This window comes from Esox lucius, chromosome 14 (genome assembly GCF_011004845.1).
Source record: "Esox lucius isolate fEsoLuc1 chromosome 14, fEsoLuc1.pri, whole genome shotgun sequence".
NCBI classification, from domain to species: Eukaryota; Metazoa; Chordata; class Actinopteri; order Esociformes; family Esocidae; genus Esox; species Esox lucius.
The window spans coordinates 8633647-8654933 of record NC_047582.1 but is presented as its reverse complement, the minus strand read 5'-3'; the positions used below and the strand labels follow the sequence as shown (position 1 = coordinate 8654933).

General features: G+C 44.0%; 3 protein-coding genes across 11 annotated transcripts; 2 read left to right on the top strand and 1 right to left on the bottom strand.

The window, feature by feature from the left end:
- The first annotated feature begins 222 nt into the window (after positions 1-222).
- On the top strand, positions 223-3888 carry ppwd1 (peptidylprolyl isomerase domain and WD repeat containing 1). The gene is made up of 11 exons (XM_010864095.5): positions 223-446; positions 606-708; positions 900-1003; positions 1122-1242; positions 1365-1812; positions 2007-2197; positions 2521-2710; positions 2866-3047; positions 3183-3264; positions 3342-3524; positions 3667-3888. The coding sequence occupies exons 1-11, from the start codon at positions 314-316 to the stop codon at positions 3808-3810; spliced, it is 1881 nt and encodes a 626-aa protein (XP_010862397.1). The 5' UTR covers positions 223-313; the 3' UTR covers positions 3811-3888.
- Positions 3889-4045: 157 nt separating this feature from the next.
- Positions 4046-13210, bottom strand: trim23 (tripartite motif containing 23). 7 transcript variants are annotated; one of them, XM_034297109.1, is made up of 13 exons: positions 13024-13210; positions 12381-12477; positions 10669-10831; positions 10440-10561; positions 9018-9296; positions 8705-8887; positions 8204-8440; positions 7759-7893; positions 7525-7654; positions 7325-7435; positions 6845-6969; positions 6440-6654; positions 4046-6404 (listed from the first exon to the last, which is right to left on the bottom strand). In XM_034297109.1, exons 2-12 carry the CDS (start codon positions 12474-12476, stop codon positions 6475-6477), a joined length of 1761 nt encoding a protein of 586 aa, XP_034153000.1. In that variant the 5' UTR covers position 12477; positions 13024-13210; the 3' UTR covers positions 4046-6404; positions 6440-6474. The 7 variants fall into 7 exon arrangements, with proteins under 7 accessions (XP_034153000.1, XP_034153001.1, XP_028981021.1 ...); XM_034297110.1 differs by having other exon boundaries at positions 4046-6369; XM_029125188.2 differs by having other exon boundaries at positions 4046-6654.
- mzt2b (mitotic spindle organizing protein 2B) lies at positions 12775-16155 on the top strand. Of its 3 annotated transcripts, none has more exons than XM_010864093.5 (5): positions 12775-12933; positions 13274-13493; positions 13678-13844; positions 14825-14968; positions 15376-16155. In XM_010864093.5, the coding sequence occupies exons 2-5, from the start codon at positions 13300-13302 to the stop codon at positions 15531-15533; spliced, it is 663 nt and encodes a 220-aa protein (XP_010862395.1). In that variant the 5' UTR covers positions 12775-12933; positions 13274-13299; the 3' UTR covers positions 15534-16155. The 3 variants fall into 3 exon arrangements, with proteins under 3 accessions (XP_010862395.1, XP_010862394.1, XP_010862396.1); XM_010864092.5 differs by having other exon boundaries at positions 12776-12921; positions 15376-16151; XM_010864094.5 differs by lacking the exon at positions 14825-14968 and having other exon boundaries at positions 12780-12921; positions 15376-16142.
- The last annotated feature ends 5132 nt before the right edge of the window (positions 16156-21287 follow it).

Here is a 21287-nt window from a genome sequence, read left to right as displayed (position 1 = left end):
AATGCCTAGATGTTCGCGGGGCGAATGGCAACGGCTTTTGGAAGCACAACGTGCCCAAGAATCCCTCTCTATATTTTCATGATATGATGACGATAAATAAAGATTAAAATAATGTGGTGGAAACGAGGATTTCAGTTACAATAACTGCGCTAACAGATTCAAATCACTCAGTTTTAACGCATAAGCGGCAGGTCTATACACAGTTCACTGCGTGTTTGTACTGTAGGAGGCGGTATTTACGATTTACGTTTTCTCCAAGGCCGCCAATTCGCGTGTGGACGGTAGCCGAGGTGGAACAGTACATTCGGCAGCAATGGCGTCCACCACAGACAACGCAGATCTGAAACGAAAATTAGACGATAATGAGGGTGAAAGAGAAGATGGAGACGAGGAAGAGTGGGTGGGACCCATGCCAAGTGAGGCAACGCAAGTCAAAAAAAGAAAAGGTATATACAATTTATGGTAGATGGTTAAAACAACTTGGCATGTTATCTAGAGTGCGGGCTATGTTTTTGTTACTCCACTAGCTCTGCGCTGTTTTAACTTTGTACTGTATTCCTATCACGTTAGAGTGCCAACAGTTTGAACATTTGTGATCTGTACAGTGCTGGAGTATGAACGTGTTTATTTGGACAACTTGCCATCAGCAGCCATGTATGAGAGAAGCTACATGCACAGAGACGTTATAACGCACATTGTCTGTTCCAAGTAGGTACTGGTTTTGAGTTTCCTAGTTTCTAGCACGCCTCTGTGTCCTGCACGAGACTTTGTCTAAGACCATTATTTTGAACTGCAGATTGACTATCAGATTGAATGGTGGGTGTCTTCGTAGGTACCATTTCAAACACATACTGAAACTAAATGGTCAGAGTGCCTTTAAAGACGTGTATCATTTCCAGGACAGATTTCATCATCACGGCCAGTCAAGACGGCCATGTGAAGTTCTGGAAGAAGAAAGAAGATGAGGGGATAGAGTTTGTCAAACACTTCCGCAGTCATCTGGGTAGGAAAAAGATATGTATTTTGCATAAACATGAATGCCAAAGCAACCTCATGAAGGCTATAGATTCAGAGCCTGAATATTCTGTTAATGTTAATCAGTCTTGCTCTGTGTCTTACAGGAGTGATAGAGTGTATATCTGTCAGTGCTGAGGGGGCTCTTTTCTGTTCTGTCGGGGACGACCAGGCCATGAAAGTATTTGACGTTGTCAACTTCGACATGATCAACATGCTTAAACTCGGGTGAGTTAACATCTTTTTCTTAGCATTTTTAGCCGGCCTAGATATTTAACTCGTTCCATCAGTGTCAAATCCAGGGAACACATTTCTCCCCTAGTGACCTCGATGCCCTGTGTGTTGTGTAGCTTCCACCCCAGCCAGTGCGAGTGGATCTACAACCCAGGCGATGCCATTTGCTGTGTAGCCTGCTCAGAGAAATCCACCGGGAAGATCTTTGTCTATGACGGACGGGGAAGCAACGAGAAGCTCCACACCTTTGACAAGATGCACTCGTCCCCGCTGTCCCAGATCCGTCTCAACCCCAGGTACCGGGTCATCGTCTCCGCAGACAAGGCCGGGATGCTGGAGTATTGGACTGGCCTCCCCAGTGAGTTCAAGTTCCCACGGCACGTGGACTGGGTGTATAAGACAGATACAGACTTGTACGAATTTGCCAAAAACAAAACCTACCCCACCAGCCTAGCCTTCTCCCACGACGGGAAGAAGATGGCCACCATCGCCACTGACAGGAAAGTCAGGATCTTCCGCTTTCTGACAGGGAAACTGATGAGGGTGTTTGACGAGTCATTATCTGTAAGTTTGGGTATTGTGCTCACTACACATTGCTATCAGTAATCTCTCCTACATCTTATATTGAATGTGTCCTTTTTTTTATCACAAGATTACACAAAGAAACACAAATTGGCAGCCTATTCACTATTTCCTAGAGGACTTATCTGAACAGAGGTCATTTCTTTCTTCACGGCCTATCTTACCTGGTCATGTAGATGTTCACTGAGCTGCAGCAGATGAAACAGCAGCTGCCAGACATGGAGTTTGGTCGGAGGATGGCGGTGGAGAGGGAGCTGGAGAAGGTGGACGGCATCAGGCTCACCAACATCATCTTTGACGAGACGGGTCACTTCGTCCTCTACGGGACCATGCTGGGCATTAAGGTCATCAATGTGGAGACCAACAGGTACGTTTTGGTCAAAGTGGCAGGCTTGGAGAGCTGCCGTGAGCAGGCTTTTGTGACAGCCTGCACTAAGGAAATAAACATTTACCAAGTTTTAGATTTCTGGTTTGAAATCATACAAAACATGGTTAACGACCAAGATGTTACTGCAAATGACAAGCTTGAGTTTCTTTCCTTGTTTCTTGCCTGATGCTATTCACCACATATTGATGGTCCTGTGCCAAAAGCCTCCACGGGATTTGGGACTGAAACCAAATTCCAAATTGTTTTTATTATGTGGTTAAAGTGAGGGTTAAGTGTTCCATTACCCACTTGTTTTTGTTCAGGTGTGTGCGTATTCTGGGGAAGCTGGAAAACATCCGTGTAGTGAAGCTGAGCCTCTTCCAGGGTGTGGCCAAGGCATGCAGCGTGGCACCCACCATCGAGATGAAGGCATCAGACAACCCGGCCCTGCAGAGCACGACTCCGGACCCCACCATCTTCTGCACCGCCTTCAAGAAGAACCGCTTCTACATGGTGAAGAACCTCACTTAACCCTGAAGGGCGATTGTAGGCAGCCCATAAAAATGACAAAATAGTCACTGTTAACCTTTTTCCCTCCCTATTTTTGGACATATTTTCACCCATGTACAATGTCCTGTATTTTCACCCTGTCACTGTTTTCTCTGTAGTTCTCTAAGAGGGAACCGGAAGACACTAAAAGTGCAGAGTCAGATCGAGACGTGTTCAACGAGAAGCCCTCCAAGGAGGAGGTGATGGCTGCTACTCAGGCCGAGGGACCCAAGAGGGTGTCGGACAGCGCTATCATCCACACCACCATGGGAGACATCCACATCAAACTGTTCCCTGTCGAGTAGGTCGCGCCATGCTGTTGTAGAGAACATTCCCCAACCCAGTTACAAACGCAAAGTTTTAGTCAGTTAATTTCCCAGAAAACCTACACATTTACACAGTGCAACTTGTACTTATTTTAAGCCTGATATTTCAGGTGTCCCAAAACAGTGGAGAACTTCTGTGTTCACAGCAGGAACGGGTATTTCAACGGCCACATATTCCACCGTGTCATCAAGGTAGGACATTTTGGAACTACTCATTGTTTTTGACCTCGGATAAGAACTGGTTTTTGACTGTGTCTTCTCTGGCCCAGGGTTTCATGATCCAGACAGGGGACCCTACAGGAACAGGGATGGGAGGCGAGAGCATCTGGGGAGGGGAGTTTGAGGACGAGTTCCACGCCACGCTGAGACACGACCGGCCCTACACCCTCAGCATGGCCAACGGAGGCCCCGGAACCAATGGGTCGCAGTTCTTCATCACTGTCGTGCCAACGGTAACTAAGGACTCATGGCGTTAGTCCGTCTTGGGCTAAAGACTGTCTCAAAGTGTTGCCGACATTTTGTGATGTAGATTTCCTATGTACAAAGGATTTTTAAATCAACCTTCTCTCTCTCTCTCCTTACTGCTCTTCCCAGCCCTGGTTGGACAACAAGCACACAGTGTTTGGCCGGAGTACCAAGGGAATGGAGGTGGTTCAGAGGATCTCAAACGTCAAAGTCAACCCTAAAACTGACAAACCTTACGAAGACATAAGCATCATCAACATCACAATCAAGTAGTTTTGTTTCAGTTTGTCTATTGTGTGTTATTGTGAGCCTTTTTTTACAAAGTAAAGATTCTTGGATTATTGTACAATACCTATTTGTTTTATTGGGGGGGGGGGGGGGGTGCGCAGAATGAGTTATTGGTTGCTTTAGTAATGGGTTTCAGTCAGCTGTGCTTTTAATAAACCAGGATGTGATTCTGGAACATTTATTGCAGAATGTTTAGGTCAGCAATGACAACATACATTCCTTGGTTTGTTTTTATTTAATAGCGTCACATTAAATATGAATGATTTACAAAAGCCATTATCAATTCCACCAGTAACAAATGTGTGGATGTGGGCACTGTACTTCTAAATGTTTCAAAAAACACACATCTGAAACAGAAGGTTTCACAATTAGAGAGATGCTTTTTAAGAAGAGGGGAAGGCTTCTTGACATGCGTTCTCTTTTTTACATGGAAATATACATTAAATAGCAGTGAGGAAAACTAACAAACCATAGGAGGGTTCCTTGATGAGGTAACCAAGGAATTGTTATTGAACCTAACTGAACTTAATGTCACTCAGCACTCCAGACACATGAGCTTATATAGATGACCTAACAAACAGAATTCAATCACATTTGTGGAGAGTAACAGTTCTTTTTGCAATGAAAGTATTCAAACGTCATACAGTTAACAGCAGAAGTATTTTGCATTTGGTTTTAAATGAATCCAGGGTCAGATTAGGGAATATCCAAATGGAAATATGTTTAGATTGTCCAGTCCGTCAGATGAAGCAATGATGTCAGCTTTAAGTCTACAGGGTCGTAGTTCAGCATTGCACCCCAGTGAACACAAGCCAGATCTACGTCAGCAATCTGATGCATTCTATAGCAAGAGACCACAGAACCAGAGATGGAAAGATTTTATATTTCAAACACTGCTCACGTCTCCCACCTCTTCTAAAATATTTCTACAGGCCACGATAGTTTATAACCCCAACAAAAAGCCCTTTCCAGTAAACTCAGTTTATATAGTAACCAATAACCTTTAAACCAATGTAAATAATAGCTGAACCCGAATCTCTACTGTGGTGTCATTTGACATGACTCATGATAATGTAATGCAACAAGTGCTCTAATACCAAAACAGATGCTACACTTCCATTAACGTATTCAATACTTATTAACACCTGACATGAATGCAGTGCCATATTGCAATCAGGAAATGGGACCAGTAGTTAAATACCATTGTGTGAAGCCCTAATGAGTGGAATAGCCACAAGATGTGTACACACACGCGCTTAGTCCTGTAAACTAAAATGGACTTAAATAATTGAGGTGTGAATGTACTGACCTGTATGTTTAACATTCTTTATATAGGGTATAAATGAATGCTTTAGTATGGATTGGAAATAGAGAATACATCTGATTCTGGGGGAGATGTTAAATGGGGGACAGTTGGCAACATGCATGTGCCGTCCCGGCATATATATTTTGCACAAGACTGAACAGATTATTGGTTATTATTGGTTATTAACTGCTAATAGATAAGATGTAAGACCATGGATACTATTCACTCTGTTTGGGCACAGAATAAGTCACATTTCTAGTCAATTACTTCAACTCAGCCTAGTAGATCAAACTGCAACCTGTCCAATGAGTTAAGCAAACGGAAACATCTGCTATGACATGGGAGTTTAATAAGCTTGAAAGGATTTCTATCACCTGTACCAGACTGTTAGTTCACCTTAATAATAGCCACAAGAGAGCACAGCTCAAAGCGGTAGGACTAACAATGAGTTAATTGGCCAGGGGTTAGAAGCGAATCCGCAGGTTATGGATGGGAAAGGCTGGAGTGGTATGGAGAACGGGTGAAGGATAAGTGATCTGGTATGGATGGGTATGGAGCAGTATTAGAGCCAGAATATGGGGAGAAGGGTATGGGATTTGGGTGGAACTGGGATGTCGATAAGGGGTATGACTTTATGGCCATGTCTATTGAAAGTCCATCATCAGGTAAGAGATTAGGTTTTAGATCCATAGGTGTTGTGGTGAAACTGGCCTCCATGATATGAAGGGGTAGTTCTGGGTATAAAGGGGTTATGGTAGTTCTGACCTCCAGGGTGTGAAGGGGTTACGGGGTAACAGGAGTCAGTCATTAGTGGAGGGTTATGCCACATCCACCCTGCAGGAAGGGGCAGTCTAGGCCTGGTCCAGCCCTGCAGGAAGGGGCAGTCTAGGCCTGGTCCAGCCCTGCAGGAAGGGGCAGTCTAGGCCTGGTCCAGCCCTGCAGGAAGGGGCAGTCTAGGCCTGGTCCAGCCCTGCAGGAAGGGGCAGTCTAGGCCTGGTCCAGCCCGTGCAGGAAGGGGCAGTCTAGGCCTGGTCCAGCCCGCGCAGGAAGGGGCAGTCTAGGCCTGGTCCAGCCCGCGCAGGAAGGGGCAGTCTAGGCCTGGTCCAGCCCGCGCAGGAAGGGGCAGTCTAGGCCTGGTCCAGCCCGGGCAGGAAGGGGCAGTCTAGGCCTGGTCCAGCCCGGGCAGGAAGGGGCAGTCTAGGCCTGGTCCAGCCCGCGCAGGAAGGGGCAGTCTAGGCCTGGTCCAGCCCGCGCAGGAAGGGGCAGTCTAGGCCTGGTCCAGCCCGCGCAGGAAGGGGCAGTCTAGGCCTGGTCCAGCTCGCGCAGGAAGGGAAGGTGGAGGTTTAGGCCACATCCAGCACGCCAGCAGCCACCAGCTGTCGGGACAGCCAGTCCAGGCCCTCATGGAGCCCTGCTCCGCTGCGGGCGTCACAGCCCTGGATGTGCCAGCTCCTCCCACAGCACAGCTTATGGAGGCTCAGCAGCTCTGTCATCTCCTCCACTGACACCGCCCCCGGGACATCCTGCAGTGAGGAGGGAGGAATCAATCAATTCCACAGCCAATCAGCCATCTTTGTGTGCGCGCATGTGTTGTGTTGGTGCAGTGTTTGTGTGTACATGTTTGTTGGACTAGGTGCATGTGTGCCTATTCTTTGGAATAGGTGTGTGTGTGTGTGTGTGCCTATTCTTTGGAATAGGGGTGTGTATATATACCTGTTTGTTAGCGAAGATGAGCAGCAAGGCATCTCTAAGCTCTTTCTCCGTCAGCAGTTTGGCCAGTTCACTGTGGGCCTCCATCAGCCTGTCTCTGTGACAGCTGTCAATCACAAACACCACCGCTGGAAGGAGGACAGACACAAAGAGAAATTAATGGCCTCAAGCAGCAAGAAGAGAAAATTCCTCTCAGATTACCCAGACTGAACTGTGCTTACGTCCCCCAAGGGAAGCTTTTAATGACGCCTCATCTGACCTTTGTCACTACCAAGGTCTTGAAGTTACTAGGTGGTGAACTAATGTTGCTATCATATATGCTTCCTTGTCCTCCTGTTTATGTTGGTTTGCATTACTTAAAATATGTATTTGTTAAACAATTATTTACTTTTGATTGGCCAATTAGATTTTTTAAATCAGCAGATATTATATATTATCAATATGTAAGGGAAGCCAGTTATAATTTAGTGGATAGAAATACACCTTGTGTGTTCAGATAATAATGCTTCCATAGAGGCCGTAGCTTATGTTTCCCACCAACGTCCCAAATGGTGAACTTGAGATTCTTGTACTCCACAGTCTCCACATTAAAACCTAAAGACAACAGGGAGAACGGCTTCTGTTAATAAACTCAAGGTCACTAATGGAAACACCGGGCTGACATGACGGAGACGTGTGTGTACCTATGGTGGGGATTGGCTGCATAAACTCGTCCTGTTTCAGCTTGAAGAGGATGGTGGTTTTCCCTGCACAGTCTAGTCCCAGGGTCACCACTCGGATCTCCATCTTAGGGCCGATGTGGACCCGGTTGTCCTGGAACAGAGAAAACCAGTGCTTCTAAAGGAAGTAGCTCCTCGATCCTCAACGGATTTGACGCCGGGTTTTGGATGTCTCCGGAGTGAAGCAGAGGGCTTTACCTTAGTGAATGTGACGGGGATACCAGCGTCTAGCTGGATGTGGTCAGCCAGTTCAGTGAACTGCTGCTGCTGTTTCTGCAGAGTCTCCAACCTTCTGTTGATCTCCTGCTTGGCCAGGACCACCCTGCAGTCATCCTAGATAGAGTGAGAAAGAGAATAACATTATCCAGTAAACTAAACTGTATATACAAACTATTTGAAATGTTTTTTGCTTTCATTTTAATTATACTTGGTTTGAATTTAATGAATGGCATTGTAAGCAATCATGTTTTTATATATATATATATAAATCCGCTTTTTATTTGTTACACTCACTGCACTAACACATTAAGTATCACAATGTGCTGTTAAATTGCGAGCTTTTGACTGATTAGGTGGTCCTCAGAACTGAGATGGTTGAGAAGCGCTGCTCTTGTCGCTATGCAGTTGCCATTTTGGCTCTTACCTGCTGCAGCGTCTTCTCACAGTGCAGGCAGGCCGTGGAGACCTGGGAAAGCAGAATGGTCATGTCCTCCTGTTGCTGACGGAGCCAGATGAGTCGCTCCCTGACGTGGGCATCTACCACACTGAGCGCCATCTCCTCCTGTCGGCACAGAGTCTCGTGGAGGTCGGCAAAGTACGCCCGTACGCAGGACCGCGCACTCTCTGCAGTGCCTGGGACCTGGGGAACACCCACAAACGACTGAGTCCATCAGGAATGCACATAGCACACAGCCTCAGGAAACATACACTACAATAAACCACTCATAATGGTTTATTGTTATGGAAATACAATTCTGTTTCCTTGGACTTCCAGCAATTGACTTCCAGCAAATCCAGCAATTGTCATTTCAAAACAGTAAAACCTTAACACTGATTACAACTCAAATGTGTTTTCCGCCCATGTCTCTTCTTGGACATCTGAAGACGTTCGATCATGTACTGCGCCAAGTTGTTATCTTCTTACATGTTCCGTGTGGGTCATGCCGAGGCCGTCCTCCACGATCTGTTCTCCTCCTTCGATCTGCTGCACGATCCCGACCAGCTTCCGGGAGTACTCCGACACCTCCTCCGTGAACGTACGGATGCAGTGGGCCATGTCCAGGATGGAGGCACGGATCTGATTGGCTTCTGCTTCCAGGACCGCGTGCTATCAGAAGGACGCAATCGGCAAGTAGAAATTAATACGACCGCAGTCGAACAACCGGTACCATTACAAACAGCACTTGGAGACGTAACAGTTGTCATACATTTAGGCATCCTCCTTCGGCTTGGGTTACCTTGTGTCCCTGATGCTTGCCGTACTCTTTACACACACAGCACATGAGGGGCCCGGGCTGGCAGATCTCCTCCTGGCAGACAAACTCGATGGCATGGACCTGGTGCTGCGGACACAGCGTCTTCTCATGGGGCTTGTCCGCCAGGGGCACCCGCCGGTGTTTGGCCAGGGTGCGGGTGGAGTGGGTGAGCTGCGAGCAGTCGGCGCACAAGTGGGTGGCGCAAACCGTGCAGTACATCGTGGCTGTGTGGCTCTCGTCCTCATCGCAGCGAATGACACTCTGGAAGGGACAGGGGAGGCAACCATTTCATGCGTTGTTGAGGATTGGATGGATAGTTGGGAGGAACGAATGGATAAGAACTTGACAGATCACAGGCAATTCGGATAATAATGTGTTCTTTTGAAAAAGAGAACATAAATAATTTAGTGCTTTATTAAGAGGAGAGTGGGCTTAAATACCAAGAGGTCGGATTCATAACTATGTTGTAGCAGTATATGGACACCGGAGATGTTCATATACTGATTGCTGTCTCTGACCACGTTTCTCTTAGAACACTCGACCCTAACCAGTCAGACTTCAAGACGGGTCACTCAACAGAGGCAGCTCTCCACTGTGTCACCAAGCGGACATACTCATCCTCCTACAACCATCCACTGCATTTCACACTAAACAATCAGCTCTTCTTCTCCACCTATTCATCTGCATCCTACCTGGCAGACCACACCTACCAGGTGATTTGTAGAAGTCTCCCCGCTGAATTTTACTAATGGTGTCCCCCAGGGCTCAGTGCAAGGCATTTCTCTCAATACACCAAGTCACTTGGCTCTGTAATATCCTAAAATAGCCTCTCCTATCATAACTGCAGAATATCATTACCCTTTTGACGGAGGTGGTGACATGAATCTCATCTTGAATGTCACCTACAACCTGAAGCTCAACCTGGACCAGACAGAGCGGGTCTTCCTTGGTTGGGAAGGCCAGTCTGCTCGAAGATCTCTCCACACACTCAAGGCCTGTTTGCTCTAAGACCGCTCCTCCACATACTCACGTTTGAGCTTGTATCCACAACAAGACCATGGTGCTTTCCAACAAAGCAACAAGAGTAACTTTTCCCTTGCTTCAGGCACTGCTAAACACTATATCTCAACTTCATGAACTAAAGCTTGCGATTTCAATTATTTGTCTTTTTTCTTCCTTCCAACACCGACAGCTTTACTTCATTTAGTAGCATGTACTTACTAGTACTATTTTGCGCAGTTGTTCCACCAATCTTAAAATATATGTGCAACTATACGTCGCTTTGGTTAAGAGCAGCTGCTAAAATTACTACAATGTAAATAGACCACCCTAGGCAATCGATATTCTTTCCAGATAATCAGAGATGATAGATGGGCTCCCAGGGTTGTGGAAACTACTGCCTACCTCACCCATGCCTTTGAGGGCGTCCTCTGCTATGCCCGATTGGTTGGATGCACCATTCTGCAGCCTCTCCAGAAGCTCGAGAAGTGCAAAGTTCTTCTTCAGACCCCACACACCAGAGTCCCCTGAAAGAGTCAATATTCCCATATTTTAAGTATACAAGTGAAACCGTAGACCTCATGTTGCAAGGGACTTTACATCACACTCAGACTCGAAGGCCTAAGAAACTCACCCATTTCAGTGACCTGTCTGTCAAAGGGGCAACGAACGGCTCTGCCATGCAGGGGCAGCCGGGTTAGACAGTCATGGCAAACTGTGTGACCACAGAGCAGTAGCCGCGGAACCTTGTCTCCTTGGAGAGAGAAGACATCCTCACACACCCCACATTCCAAAACCTAGAACCCACAAAATACACAGTTTTAGTCAAATATCCACACACATAACTTGAATAGATCCCTCTTCATTGCTAATATAAAAATTAATGCATTTGATATAGGGGTGTCATAATATACCGGTATTGACAATAACTGTGATATTTAAAAAATGAAATAATGATATCATGTTAATAATACACATGATAATATATTCACTTGGCGAAACTGAAGCTGTATATTTCCAAAAGCCCCTCTTGGTTTTTCGATACCTTATTCATGTAACTTATAGACAAACGATGCATGTGCTTAAACAAGGAGACTGGACCTATGCACCAGCGTTGAACACAACTCGTTAGCCCCACCACAAACCCCGGGAGAGATCCGCAAAGACACGCCATTTGTGTCCAAAACTCCAAAAACTCCTCTCGGTGTTAGACATTGTGGATCTTTTGTTTATCAGTTCATCTGGTTGCCTTTTCACTATCCATTAAGTGTAATATTTTTTTTTGTAAGCTTTTATTTTTTTATTTGTACAGTTATGTTTACAGACTCTCTCCACCTCCATACACTAGTATTTTCAGGGTAATTAATTTGCCAAAAGAGAGAAAAAAAAACATTCAACAAAGTTGTAAGATTAATTTGATTGATAGCATTTGTTTTCCTTTCAAATGTTCAATAGATACCGTGATATGATTACCGTGAATTATTTTGGCCACAATAATCGTGTAGCGAAAATCTGATATTGTGACAACTCTAATTTGATACTGTATTTGTATTTGTATACTGCATTAGGCTATAGAGCGATGTCATGTTCTCCATAGGACAATTCACCTTGCTGCTCATGGAACAATAATTAACTGTATTGTTGATGTATAAACCTTTTATAGTCTATGGTATAAACACACCTAAGTGCGACATCACTAGCCCGCATATCTTCATTGCATTGACGTTGGCATGCAAACACAGCAATTGTTAAATGGCCTTCTAACCAAGTTCTGAGCAACGGTAGTCTTTACTGTACATACATAGCCAGATTTCAAATGTCATATTCAGAATTATATATAAAAAGGAGCAGCTTGCAGTGTTGTAGTTCGCAATAACTGAAAGCCAAGCACCCAACAAGCTAGTTAAGCTTAGACAGAGATGCAGTTAATCAATGATGATCCCGGGGTAGCACGCTAGTTAGCTACAGGCCGTTAACGTTAGCATGCTTCCATGCTAATATACATCCATGTCAGTGACAGGTGAAGTTAGCAGATGGAGTTGCCCGTGGCATGGTTGATACAAAAACCGGGCACTTGATTGCAGACGTAATGACAGTTACTTCATATCATTATTTTTGTGTTGCATATCTACGCAGACAAGAAAATGCAGGCCGATCGTTCGACATTGTAGCAGTGACGCCCGGGCCGCAGCACCTACAGCTAGCGTCCGAACCAAGCAACCAGCTCAGAGCTGAGCTGAGCTAAGCCCCCGCCCGCCCCCCCCCCCCGTTTTTGAGGAAATTACTGGTATTATCATCATCAAACAGTATTTAAAGATAATTTATATGTGAAAGAGGTTAACTAACCTTCACCGTACTGCCTGTTGACCCTCTGCCGTGCCGTACACAGACGTCCATCGTTGCTGCGGTCCCCTGCTTGTTTACACCCGCAGCAGCAGCCATCCTAGGATCAAACCATTTACTCTGTGTCACAGTGTGAATCAAAAAATGCATATGCGTTATATCTGTAGCACGGAGGAAAGTCAAATTATTTCGAACCAAATTAATTATATAATGTATATATAGAATGTACGTGCGTATTTCACTTTGTATCGATAATAAACAGATATTCAAAACAATAATGTTTCTGAAAAATAAAAATCAACAATGAAGCCGAAGATTATCCAGGACCCCTATAATGGACATGGAAGAGTCCTTCAGCTGTTTCCACCAGCTTTACAGTTCGCGTTCTTTCTGCTACACTTTACGCACTTTCTATGACGTAGCTTTTCCGCGCCAATGTTTTGGACATCACGAATGACAACTGCGAATACAATAAATTCTCCTCCTGAATAAGTAGCTATCTTACGCATGTAACTACTAACTTCGAGCCCCACTTAGCGTCGAGGTAAGAAGTCATGTATGTGCATTAGTCTAATTATGTATTTAGAATTCATGTGAAATTACGCATTCATTATGTCTACATTTTGTAGCCATGCATTATTCTTACCAATACCAAGGCAAACTGAGGTTGTTAGCTAGTTAGCTAATGTGCTGTTTCGCAGATGCTTGGCTGGGGTGACAATCAGCTGTCTAGCTAGTTCATTTACTTTAAAACACAGATAGATATGTGCGCACGTACTGGTGATATGCGACAACATAAAACAAATCGTTTGAGAAAATTAATCACATTTAATTGCACTGACACTTTAAAATTATTTTAAAACGAATGATATTCCATGATACTGTTCTCCCACTAGAGTTCCAGGAGACTGTGGTGAACATCATGTCTCACTCCCAGCAGCAGTCTGCCACTGGGCCCATCCCCACGGCTCCAGACTCCCCGGCAATGGGCGTGACGGTCAGTGGCAACGTCACCAAGTACGCCATGAAGAAGAAAAAAATCCTCAACGCAGAGGAAAGTGAGCTTTTTGAGCTGACTCAGGCCGCAGGCATTGCCATGGACCAAGAGGTCTTCAAGTATGTCTGCGAGTGGGCATCTCAATAGTCTGTCTGGTCTCAGTTCCACCTCAAACCTATTTCTTTATTTCCGGTGGGAGGACACAATCCCTCTGCCTCTCTGTTTGTTCGACTACATGATTCTGAAGGGGTGTGTGAGAGTACAGCTGTCACTCTTGGTTTAACGTTCTGTAATCTCCTGTAGGATCATTGTAGACCTTTTGAAGATGAACGTGGCTCCGCTGGCTGTGTTCCAGACCCTGAAGGCCATGTGTGCTGGCCAGAGGATAGTTGACACCTCCATGGGAGACACAGCCTCCTTCCCCAACACCACTACCACCACAGCCTCTGCCGCCCCAACAGAACCCAGAGGTCAGTCAGTGTCTGTGTTTAGGGGAGCTAGAGATGATGGTTTGTTAATTGCCAACACAAACCAGTTTTACTCACTAGTAGCCCAGCCGGAGTATTACAGTGACATCCATAAGGATTAGAACAGTGAAGATGTTTCTTCTTTTGGCTCTGTTTTCTAAAATGTTGGATTCAAAGTCAAATTATTATGATATGGTTAAAGTACAGACACTTTGTTTTTATCTTAGGGTACTGGTGTAGATGTTGGGTTCACCTTTTAGGATTGAAACACTTTTTTTTTGTACATCATTTCAAATCCAATCTTTTGAACTGTAGAGCCAAAAGTGGAACACCTTAAACACTGTCTGAATGAAAATTGCTCAGGGCCCTGTAGAAATCTTAATTTTGTCATTCAAAACCCCAACCTATTCCGTGACTAGCACAACACTCTAACTACTAGCATCAGCATATACTCCTGTCCTCTTCAGACAAGATATTCCTTCTTTCACCTCTCAAGCTGGGCCTGTTTCCCATCATCTAGCTGGGATGACACAAGTATCACAGTACTAACTCACAAGTATAGCAATCAACATGCAAGACAGGTTTCACTAAGTTTGGTGAACAGCCGTCATGTTGGAAACAGACTGTTTTTTTCAAGGCCAAACAGTTTGGTCTGCTTGGTGTTCCTTGCCGCAGAAAAAACGTAAGATATACTGGTATCATCACAGCTCCACTAATCTACCAAGGCCTCCTACTCCCTCTCACTAACTAACACGTTGCCGCTGTTTTCCACTTCACTCCACTATGGCCTTGGCTGAACGGAACTGAATGGAGAATTGGACGCATCACCTTCTCGTGTTACCTGCCCATTTCGTTTTGCACTCTTACCTCTCCTGTTTTTTTTGTCCATGTTTTGGTGTGTATGGACACCCATTGTGTGTGTGTGTGTGTTTGTGTGGGTGGGTGTGTATTATGTGCCGATCTCTCCTTAATTTCTAATGTAGAAGAGGAGTCTGTTGTGCCTGGCACTAAGAGCTCTAAGCCCACTGCACCTCCTCCCACCTCCTCCTCTACCTCCTCCACTGCTGGCCCCAGGCCCACCAGGATCAACCCTAAGATGGCCTACGACTCCTCTCCTCACTCTCAAGGTCCCCTTTTCTCTTCCTCTCTTCCGCCGTCTCTATGCTGAGTCTTTAAACCCTGCCTGCCTGCCTGCCTGCCTGCCTGCCTGCCTGTCTCTCCATCCGTTTGGCTCCGGCACTTCTCCATTGACTGAAGCTTGATATCTGACAACCCTTTTGTGATTGTGTGGTTATATATTGGATTCACCCGGTAGGGGGATTTATTGAGGGGTGGTGACTGAATACAGATGTTCTAAACAATTGATTGGTAATCATTGTTCTAAATCACGTTTTCATAAGAGTCTCATTGGTCCCTCATCTGAATGGTGCTCCTCATGTTGCCCCATGCCGCCTTTTTGGCTTGCATGACACACACACACCTGCTGTCATCCCTCTTACCCGTGCTCGTGTGTGTGTCTGTGTTCTGCGTTCAGTGCGTAGCAAAGCAAGCGCAGGCCATGGAGAGAAGAGCAGAGAGGGTTCCAGCCAGAGGGTGCCACGCCAGCCCAGCGCCACCAGGGGGCAGAAGACCACCAAGAGCTCAGGAAGCAGCAGCTCTTCCTCTCAGATTACCCCAACTGCCACCACCTAGAGCCCACAGGACCTCATCTCCATGGATGGCTAATTAATCTCCTCTGATCTCAATGAATAAAGGGGAATGTGTGTCAGAGTGCTGTGGTGGTGGTGGAAGTAATTCCCCAACTAGTCTGTGTTTGGCTTTCATCTGTCTTGTGGTTCCACATCCATGTAGATGAGGGCCTCCTTTCAACCACCCTTTTAAGATGGATGATGATTCAGAATTATGGCTCTATGAATCCGTGTTAGAGAAGCATGTTGTCCTGAACGTTATCGACCTGGATTTTGCCTACCAGATAGAAGGAAATGCTTTGAAGAATAACTTGATTTGAATTGGGGGCTTCTGAACAGTTCTGTTCATTCTGTTTCGGTGTATTTACACATAACCCATAGGTGACTTTCAGGTAGATTACATTAGCGAAACTGATCTATTGCTGGACCTGACAAACGGCTGGGGGTAGTGCTGTTATAGCTGGTTATTGTTTTGTAAATGTCTCTATTCCATGAACAAAACAGAAGAGCACTGGTGCTCTCCATTACTGCGTTTCTGGAACATTTTCCGACCATCTTGTCAAAATAAAACAACTCTTTGGATTTCTATAAAAACTGTGTGTGGATTATTTTATTATTCCCCTTTTTTGTGTTAATATTTTTTAAGTATTATTTGTATTTTCTTGGTGTCTTTTTCTATTTTGTTTGTTCACCACGCTATACTCCAACTCGAGTGGATGTTTTTTGTTATTATTTTGTCCTGACAAGAGCTTAGACCGAGAGAACAGTTCATGTTCAGTTCCACACGATAAATTCTGCTTCTTGAGAAATTGAGGGATGTAGCAGAATCATTGCTGTAGACTCCTGTCTCAAAATGTTGTCCTAATTAAAAAATAGCACTTGAAAACACTACATGTTTTTTTTTTTTCTCTCGCTGTCCGTCATCTCGAAACCCTGCAGGATGCAGTGCACCATTTGAGTGACACATCATAACTGCAGGACACTGCCTGTTGGTACTCTGTTCATCTATGTGCAACGCTACTGTTTAAAGGCATGTCATTCCACTTCCTCACACAGCATCCTTTTGCATTTAGATATATTATTAATATTAATGTTGCACCTACAGTGCAGTCTGTAGCCATTTCAACAGTGACATAGGTTTTATTGTTTTGGCTCTGTATTCCATCACAATGGATTTGATATTAAACAATGACTAAGGTGAAAATGCAGACCGTCCAAAACCTGAAACCCACTTTAATTTCTTACCTCCAGAAAATGTAGGATTTGCAGCCCTTTTTATATGTAGTTTTCCTTTCCATTATAGGGGACCAAAAGTAATTGAACGGATGACCATTATCTTAAATATATTTGTCATATTTAGTACTTGGTTGCTTTTTGTTTTCAGGAAGTGAAACACTCAATTAGATTCAGGTTGGTTGATTGCATTTGCCAGTCAAGAACATTCTATTTTTTGACTCTGAAAAACCCTTTGGCCGCTTAAGCAGAATTTTGGGGTCTTTGTCCTACTGCCAGGTGAAGTGCTGACCAATGGGTTTCAGGCATTTGGTTGTATCTGAGCAGACACATTTCAGAATTCATCCTGCTGCTGTCAGCAGTTAAGTCATCAATGAAGATAAGTGAGTGAGTTCCAATAGCCACCATATGTTTAAAACAGCATCCCCAGTTAATTTTCCTCTTGCCATTACTCTGATATATGTTAATCTTAATCTGTTCATTATACCTTTTCCGGAACCCAGACAAGATTTTTTTGGGTAATTTTGCGGTGGCAAGGATCGTACAATCAATCAATCACATTTATTTATAAAGCCCTTTTTACAACAGCAGTTGTCACAAAGTGCTTTTACAAAACACCTGGCCTTAAACCCCAAAGAGCAAACAACAGTAGTGTTGAATTTCAGTGGCTAGGAGAAACTCCCTAAGAAGGCCGAATTTTAGGAAGAAACCTAGAGAGGACCCAAGCTCAGAGGGGTGACCAGTCCTCTTCTGGCTGTGCCAGGTGAGATATTAAGAGTCCAATTGGAATCATTAATAAATACATGTCTATTTAAAGTCTATTTAAATTTAGACTAGGTCAGAAGTATGACCAGATGGACAAGGACAGGGACAGCAACGGGCCCCCCAAACCAGGTACTTCGCAGGTGTGGACCAGGACCTCATGTCCTGCTAAAGTTTAAAATGGGAGGAGACTGGGAAAATTCTGAAAATGCATTCCTCATATCAACAACGATTTATAGTGGAGAAGGAGAACTGACCCAATCTCCCAGCACAATAGTATAGCAGCGTAAGACCTTGGAACTGAGACGGGGGGTCCGGCGAAACTGTGGCCCTACCCAGGGGAGGCCCCGGACAGGGCCCAACAAGCAGGAAATCAATCCACCCACATTGCCAGGCATCAACCAAAGGGACACCCACCAACCGCAACCACCCTGAATGAGGGCAGAGTATTGCTAGCAGAGCACAGCCCAAGTGCGCAACAGAGAGACAACAACAAGCCAGTGACTCTTCCCCTGAAAGGCATTGGAGGGAGGGCATCCCAGTGGCGACGAGAGACCACCTGGCAAGACAGCAAGGGTGGACAGTATCAAGCCTACTGGTCACCTTCACGCCCCCGGGCCAGGCTACACCTAATCATAGACCATGCTGTAGAGATGAGTTTTTAGTAGACACTTGAAAGTTTGCACTGAGTTTGCATTTCAAACCTTAATTGACAGATCATTCCACAGTAGTGAAGCTCTATGAGAGAAGGCCCTGCCTCCGGCTGTTTGTTTAGAAAGGTTTGTTCTAGGTACAATTAAAAGGCCTGCATCTTGCGATCGAAGGTTACGTGTAGGTATGTATGGCTGGATCATTTCAACTAGGTAAATAGGAGCAAGTCCATGTATTGATTTATAGGTTAACAGTAAAACCATATCAGCCCTAACCCTAACATGCAGCCAGTGTAAGGACGCTAGTAATGGAGTAATGGTGCTCAAATTTATTTTGTTCTAGTTAGGATTCTAGCACCCGTGTGCAGCACTAATTTAAGTTTATTTATTGATTTGTCAGGTTAACCGGAAAGAAGAGCATTGCAGTAATCTAGTCTAGAAGTAACGAAAGCATGGATTCGTTTTTCTGCATCCGTTTTTGATAGAAAGTTTCTGATTTTTGCAATGTTTCGAAGATGAAAATAAGCAACTCTTGAGACATTTTATATGTTCATCAAAGGAGAAGTCAGGGTCAAAGGTAACGCCAAGGTTTTTTACAGTTTTTTGGGATATGACCATGCAGCCGTCGAGGTTCACAGTGAGATCTGCTAACACCACTCTTTGTTTCTTGAGTCCTAAAACGAGCATTTCTGTTTTTCTTGAGTTTAAGAGCAAGAAGTTCTCTGTCATCCACTTCCTATCCACTTCCTATCTGAAACGCATGCTTCCAAAGTAGCTAATTTTGGGGCTTCTCCATGCTTCATTGAAATATATAACTGTGTGTCATCAGCATAACAGTGAAAATGTACATTGTGATTTTGGATTACATCGCCCAGAGGCACCATATATAGTGAGAACAATAATGGGTCCAGAACCGAGCCTTGAGGAACACCAAAACATACCTTTGACTTGTCAGAGGCTATGCCATCCACACTAACAAACTGATATCTTTCAGATGAATAAGATTTAAACCAGGCTAGAACATGTCCACGTAGCCCAATATGGATTTCCAGTCTTTCTAAGAGAAGGGTGTGATCAATAGTGTCAAAAGCAGCACTAAGATCAAGAAGCAACAGGAAGGATTCGGAATCATTGTCTGAGGCCATTAGAAGGTCATTTGTTACCTTCACGAGTGCAGTCTCAGTATTATGATGGGATCTGAAACCGGACTGGAGCATTTCATAAATGTTATTTGTCTTCAGGAAGGCACACAGTTATTGGGAAACACATTTTTCTACAATTTTTGAGAGGAACGGGAGGTTCGATATTGGCCTATAATTGTCGATTTTTTTAGAAGAGGCTTAATTTCGGCAATTTTTAGTGAGTTTGGTACACATCCGGAGGAAAGGGAGCAATTTATTATGTTCAACATTGGCTGACCTAGCACAGGAAATAGCTCCTTAAGTAATCTTTTGGAATCGGGTCTAGCTGAGAGTTTGTGGGTTTAGAACGCATTATAAATTTAGTGAATGTGTCGAGCGATACGGTATCAAAAAATTCAAGTGTCCCCATTGACATCTGGTCAGGGAGGTTCAGGACATTCTCAGGACAACTGAGATTTTGGGGACTATAACTATTTAAGGAAGAGTCAGTTATTTGTTTTCTAATAGTGATGATCTTTTCATCAAAGTAGTTCATGTATTCATTACAACTAAAGTGAAGACCCACTTCACTTTTTGACCTTTGCTTTTTTGTTAACTTTGCGACAGTATCGAAGATAAATTGTTTTTGTTCACCTCTATCAGGTTGGAGAAATAAGCTGATCGAGCAGACGTGAGTTATTTTCGGTATTGTAGTGTACTGTCTATCCAGGCTAGTCTGAATACTTCCAACTTGGTGGAGCGACACTTTAGCTCCAATTTTCTGGAGGCTTGCTTAAGTGCTCTAGTATTGTCTGCGTACCAGGGAGCAATTTCTTGTTGCGTATTTCTTTTGTTTGTAGTGGTGCAACCGTGTCTAATGTATTTCGCAGTGTTAAGTTTAGATCCTCGATTTTGTCGTTTACATATGTATTTACTCTGTCGTTAATGAGCGAACTTGTAAGAATATCAAGGAATTTATTTGTAGTCTTAGAATTTATAGTACGGCTTTTGAAACTCATTGTTTGCGGAGCAGGTGGATTTCTAGTTTTAACGGTTAATGTAATAAGACAGTGATCCGATAAACCAGGATTTGGGGGGGAAATTATTAGATCTACAATATCTATTTCTCGTGACAGGACTAAATCTAAGGTGTGATTGTGGCAATGTGTTGGACCTGAGACATGTTGGATGAAACCCATTGAGTCAATTATGGCTTCAAAGGCTTTTTGAAGAGGATCATTGGACTTTTCCATATGAATATTGATATCGCCAAAAATGTTAATACTATCTGCCATGACAACAAGGTTAGACTAGAATTATTGAAACTCATTGAGGAACAAAGGAGGGTTGTTGCTAATACTTATGACAGTAAATATACATTTACTCTCAAACACATCACTGATTTTCATTCTTTTAAAGTTTTACTCATGAATGTTAACCAGGCCCATTAATCGTTTTACATAGCTACTATTTTTTTCTTTTGTTTTCAATCACCATCAACCGACTCCACTTTCATATGCCTAGAATCAAGGCTAGACATTGACATGTCTCTTATTATCTACATGTCTAGAATCAAGGCTAGACATTGACATGTCTCTTATTATCTACATGTCTAGAATCAAGACTAGACATTGACATCTCTCTTATTATCTACATGTCTAGAATCAAGACTAGACATTGACATCCCTCTTATTATCTACATGTCTAAAATCAAGGCTAGACATTGACATCTCTCTTATTATCTACATGTCTAGAATCAAGGCTAGACATTGACATCCCTCTTATTATCTACATGTCTAGAATCAAGGCTAGACATTGACATCTCTCTTATTATCTACATGTCTAGAATCAAGGCTAGACATTGACATCTCTCTTATTATCTACATGTCTAGAATCAAGGCTAGACATTGACATCTCTCTTATTATCTACATGTCTAGAATCAAGGCTAGACATTGACATCTCTCTTATTATCTACATGTCTAGAATCAAGG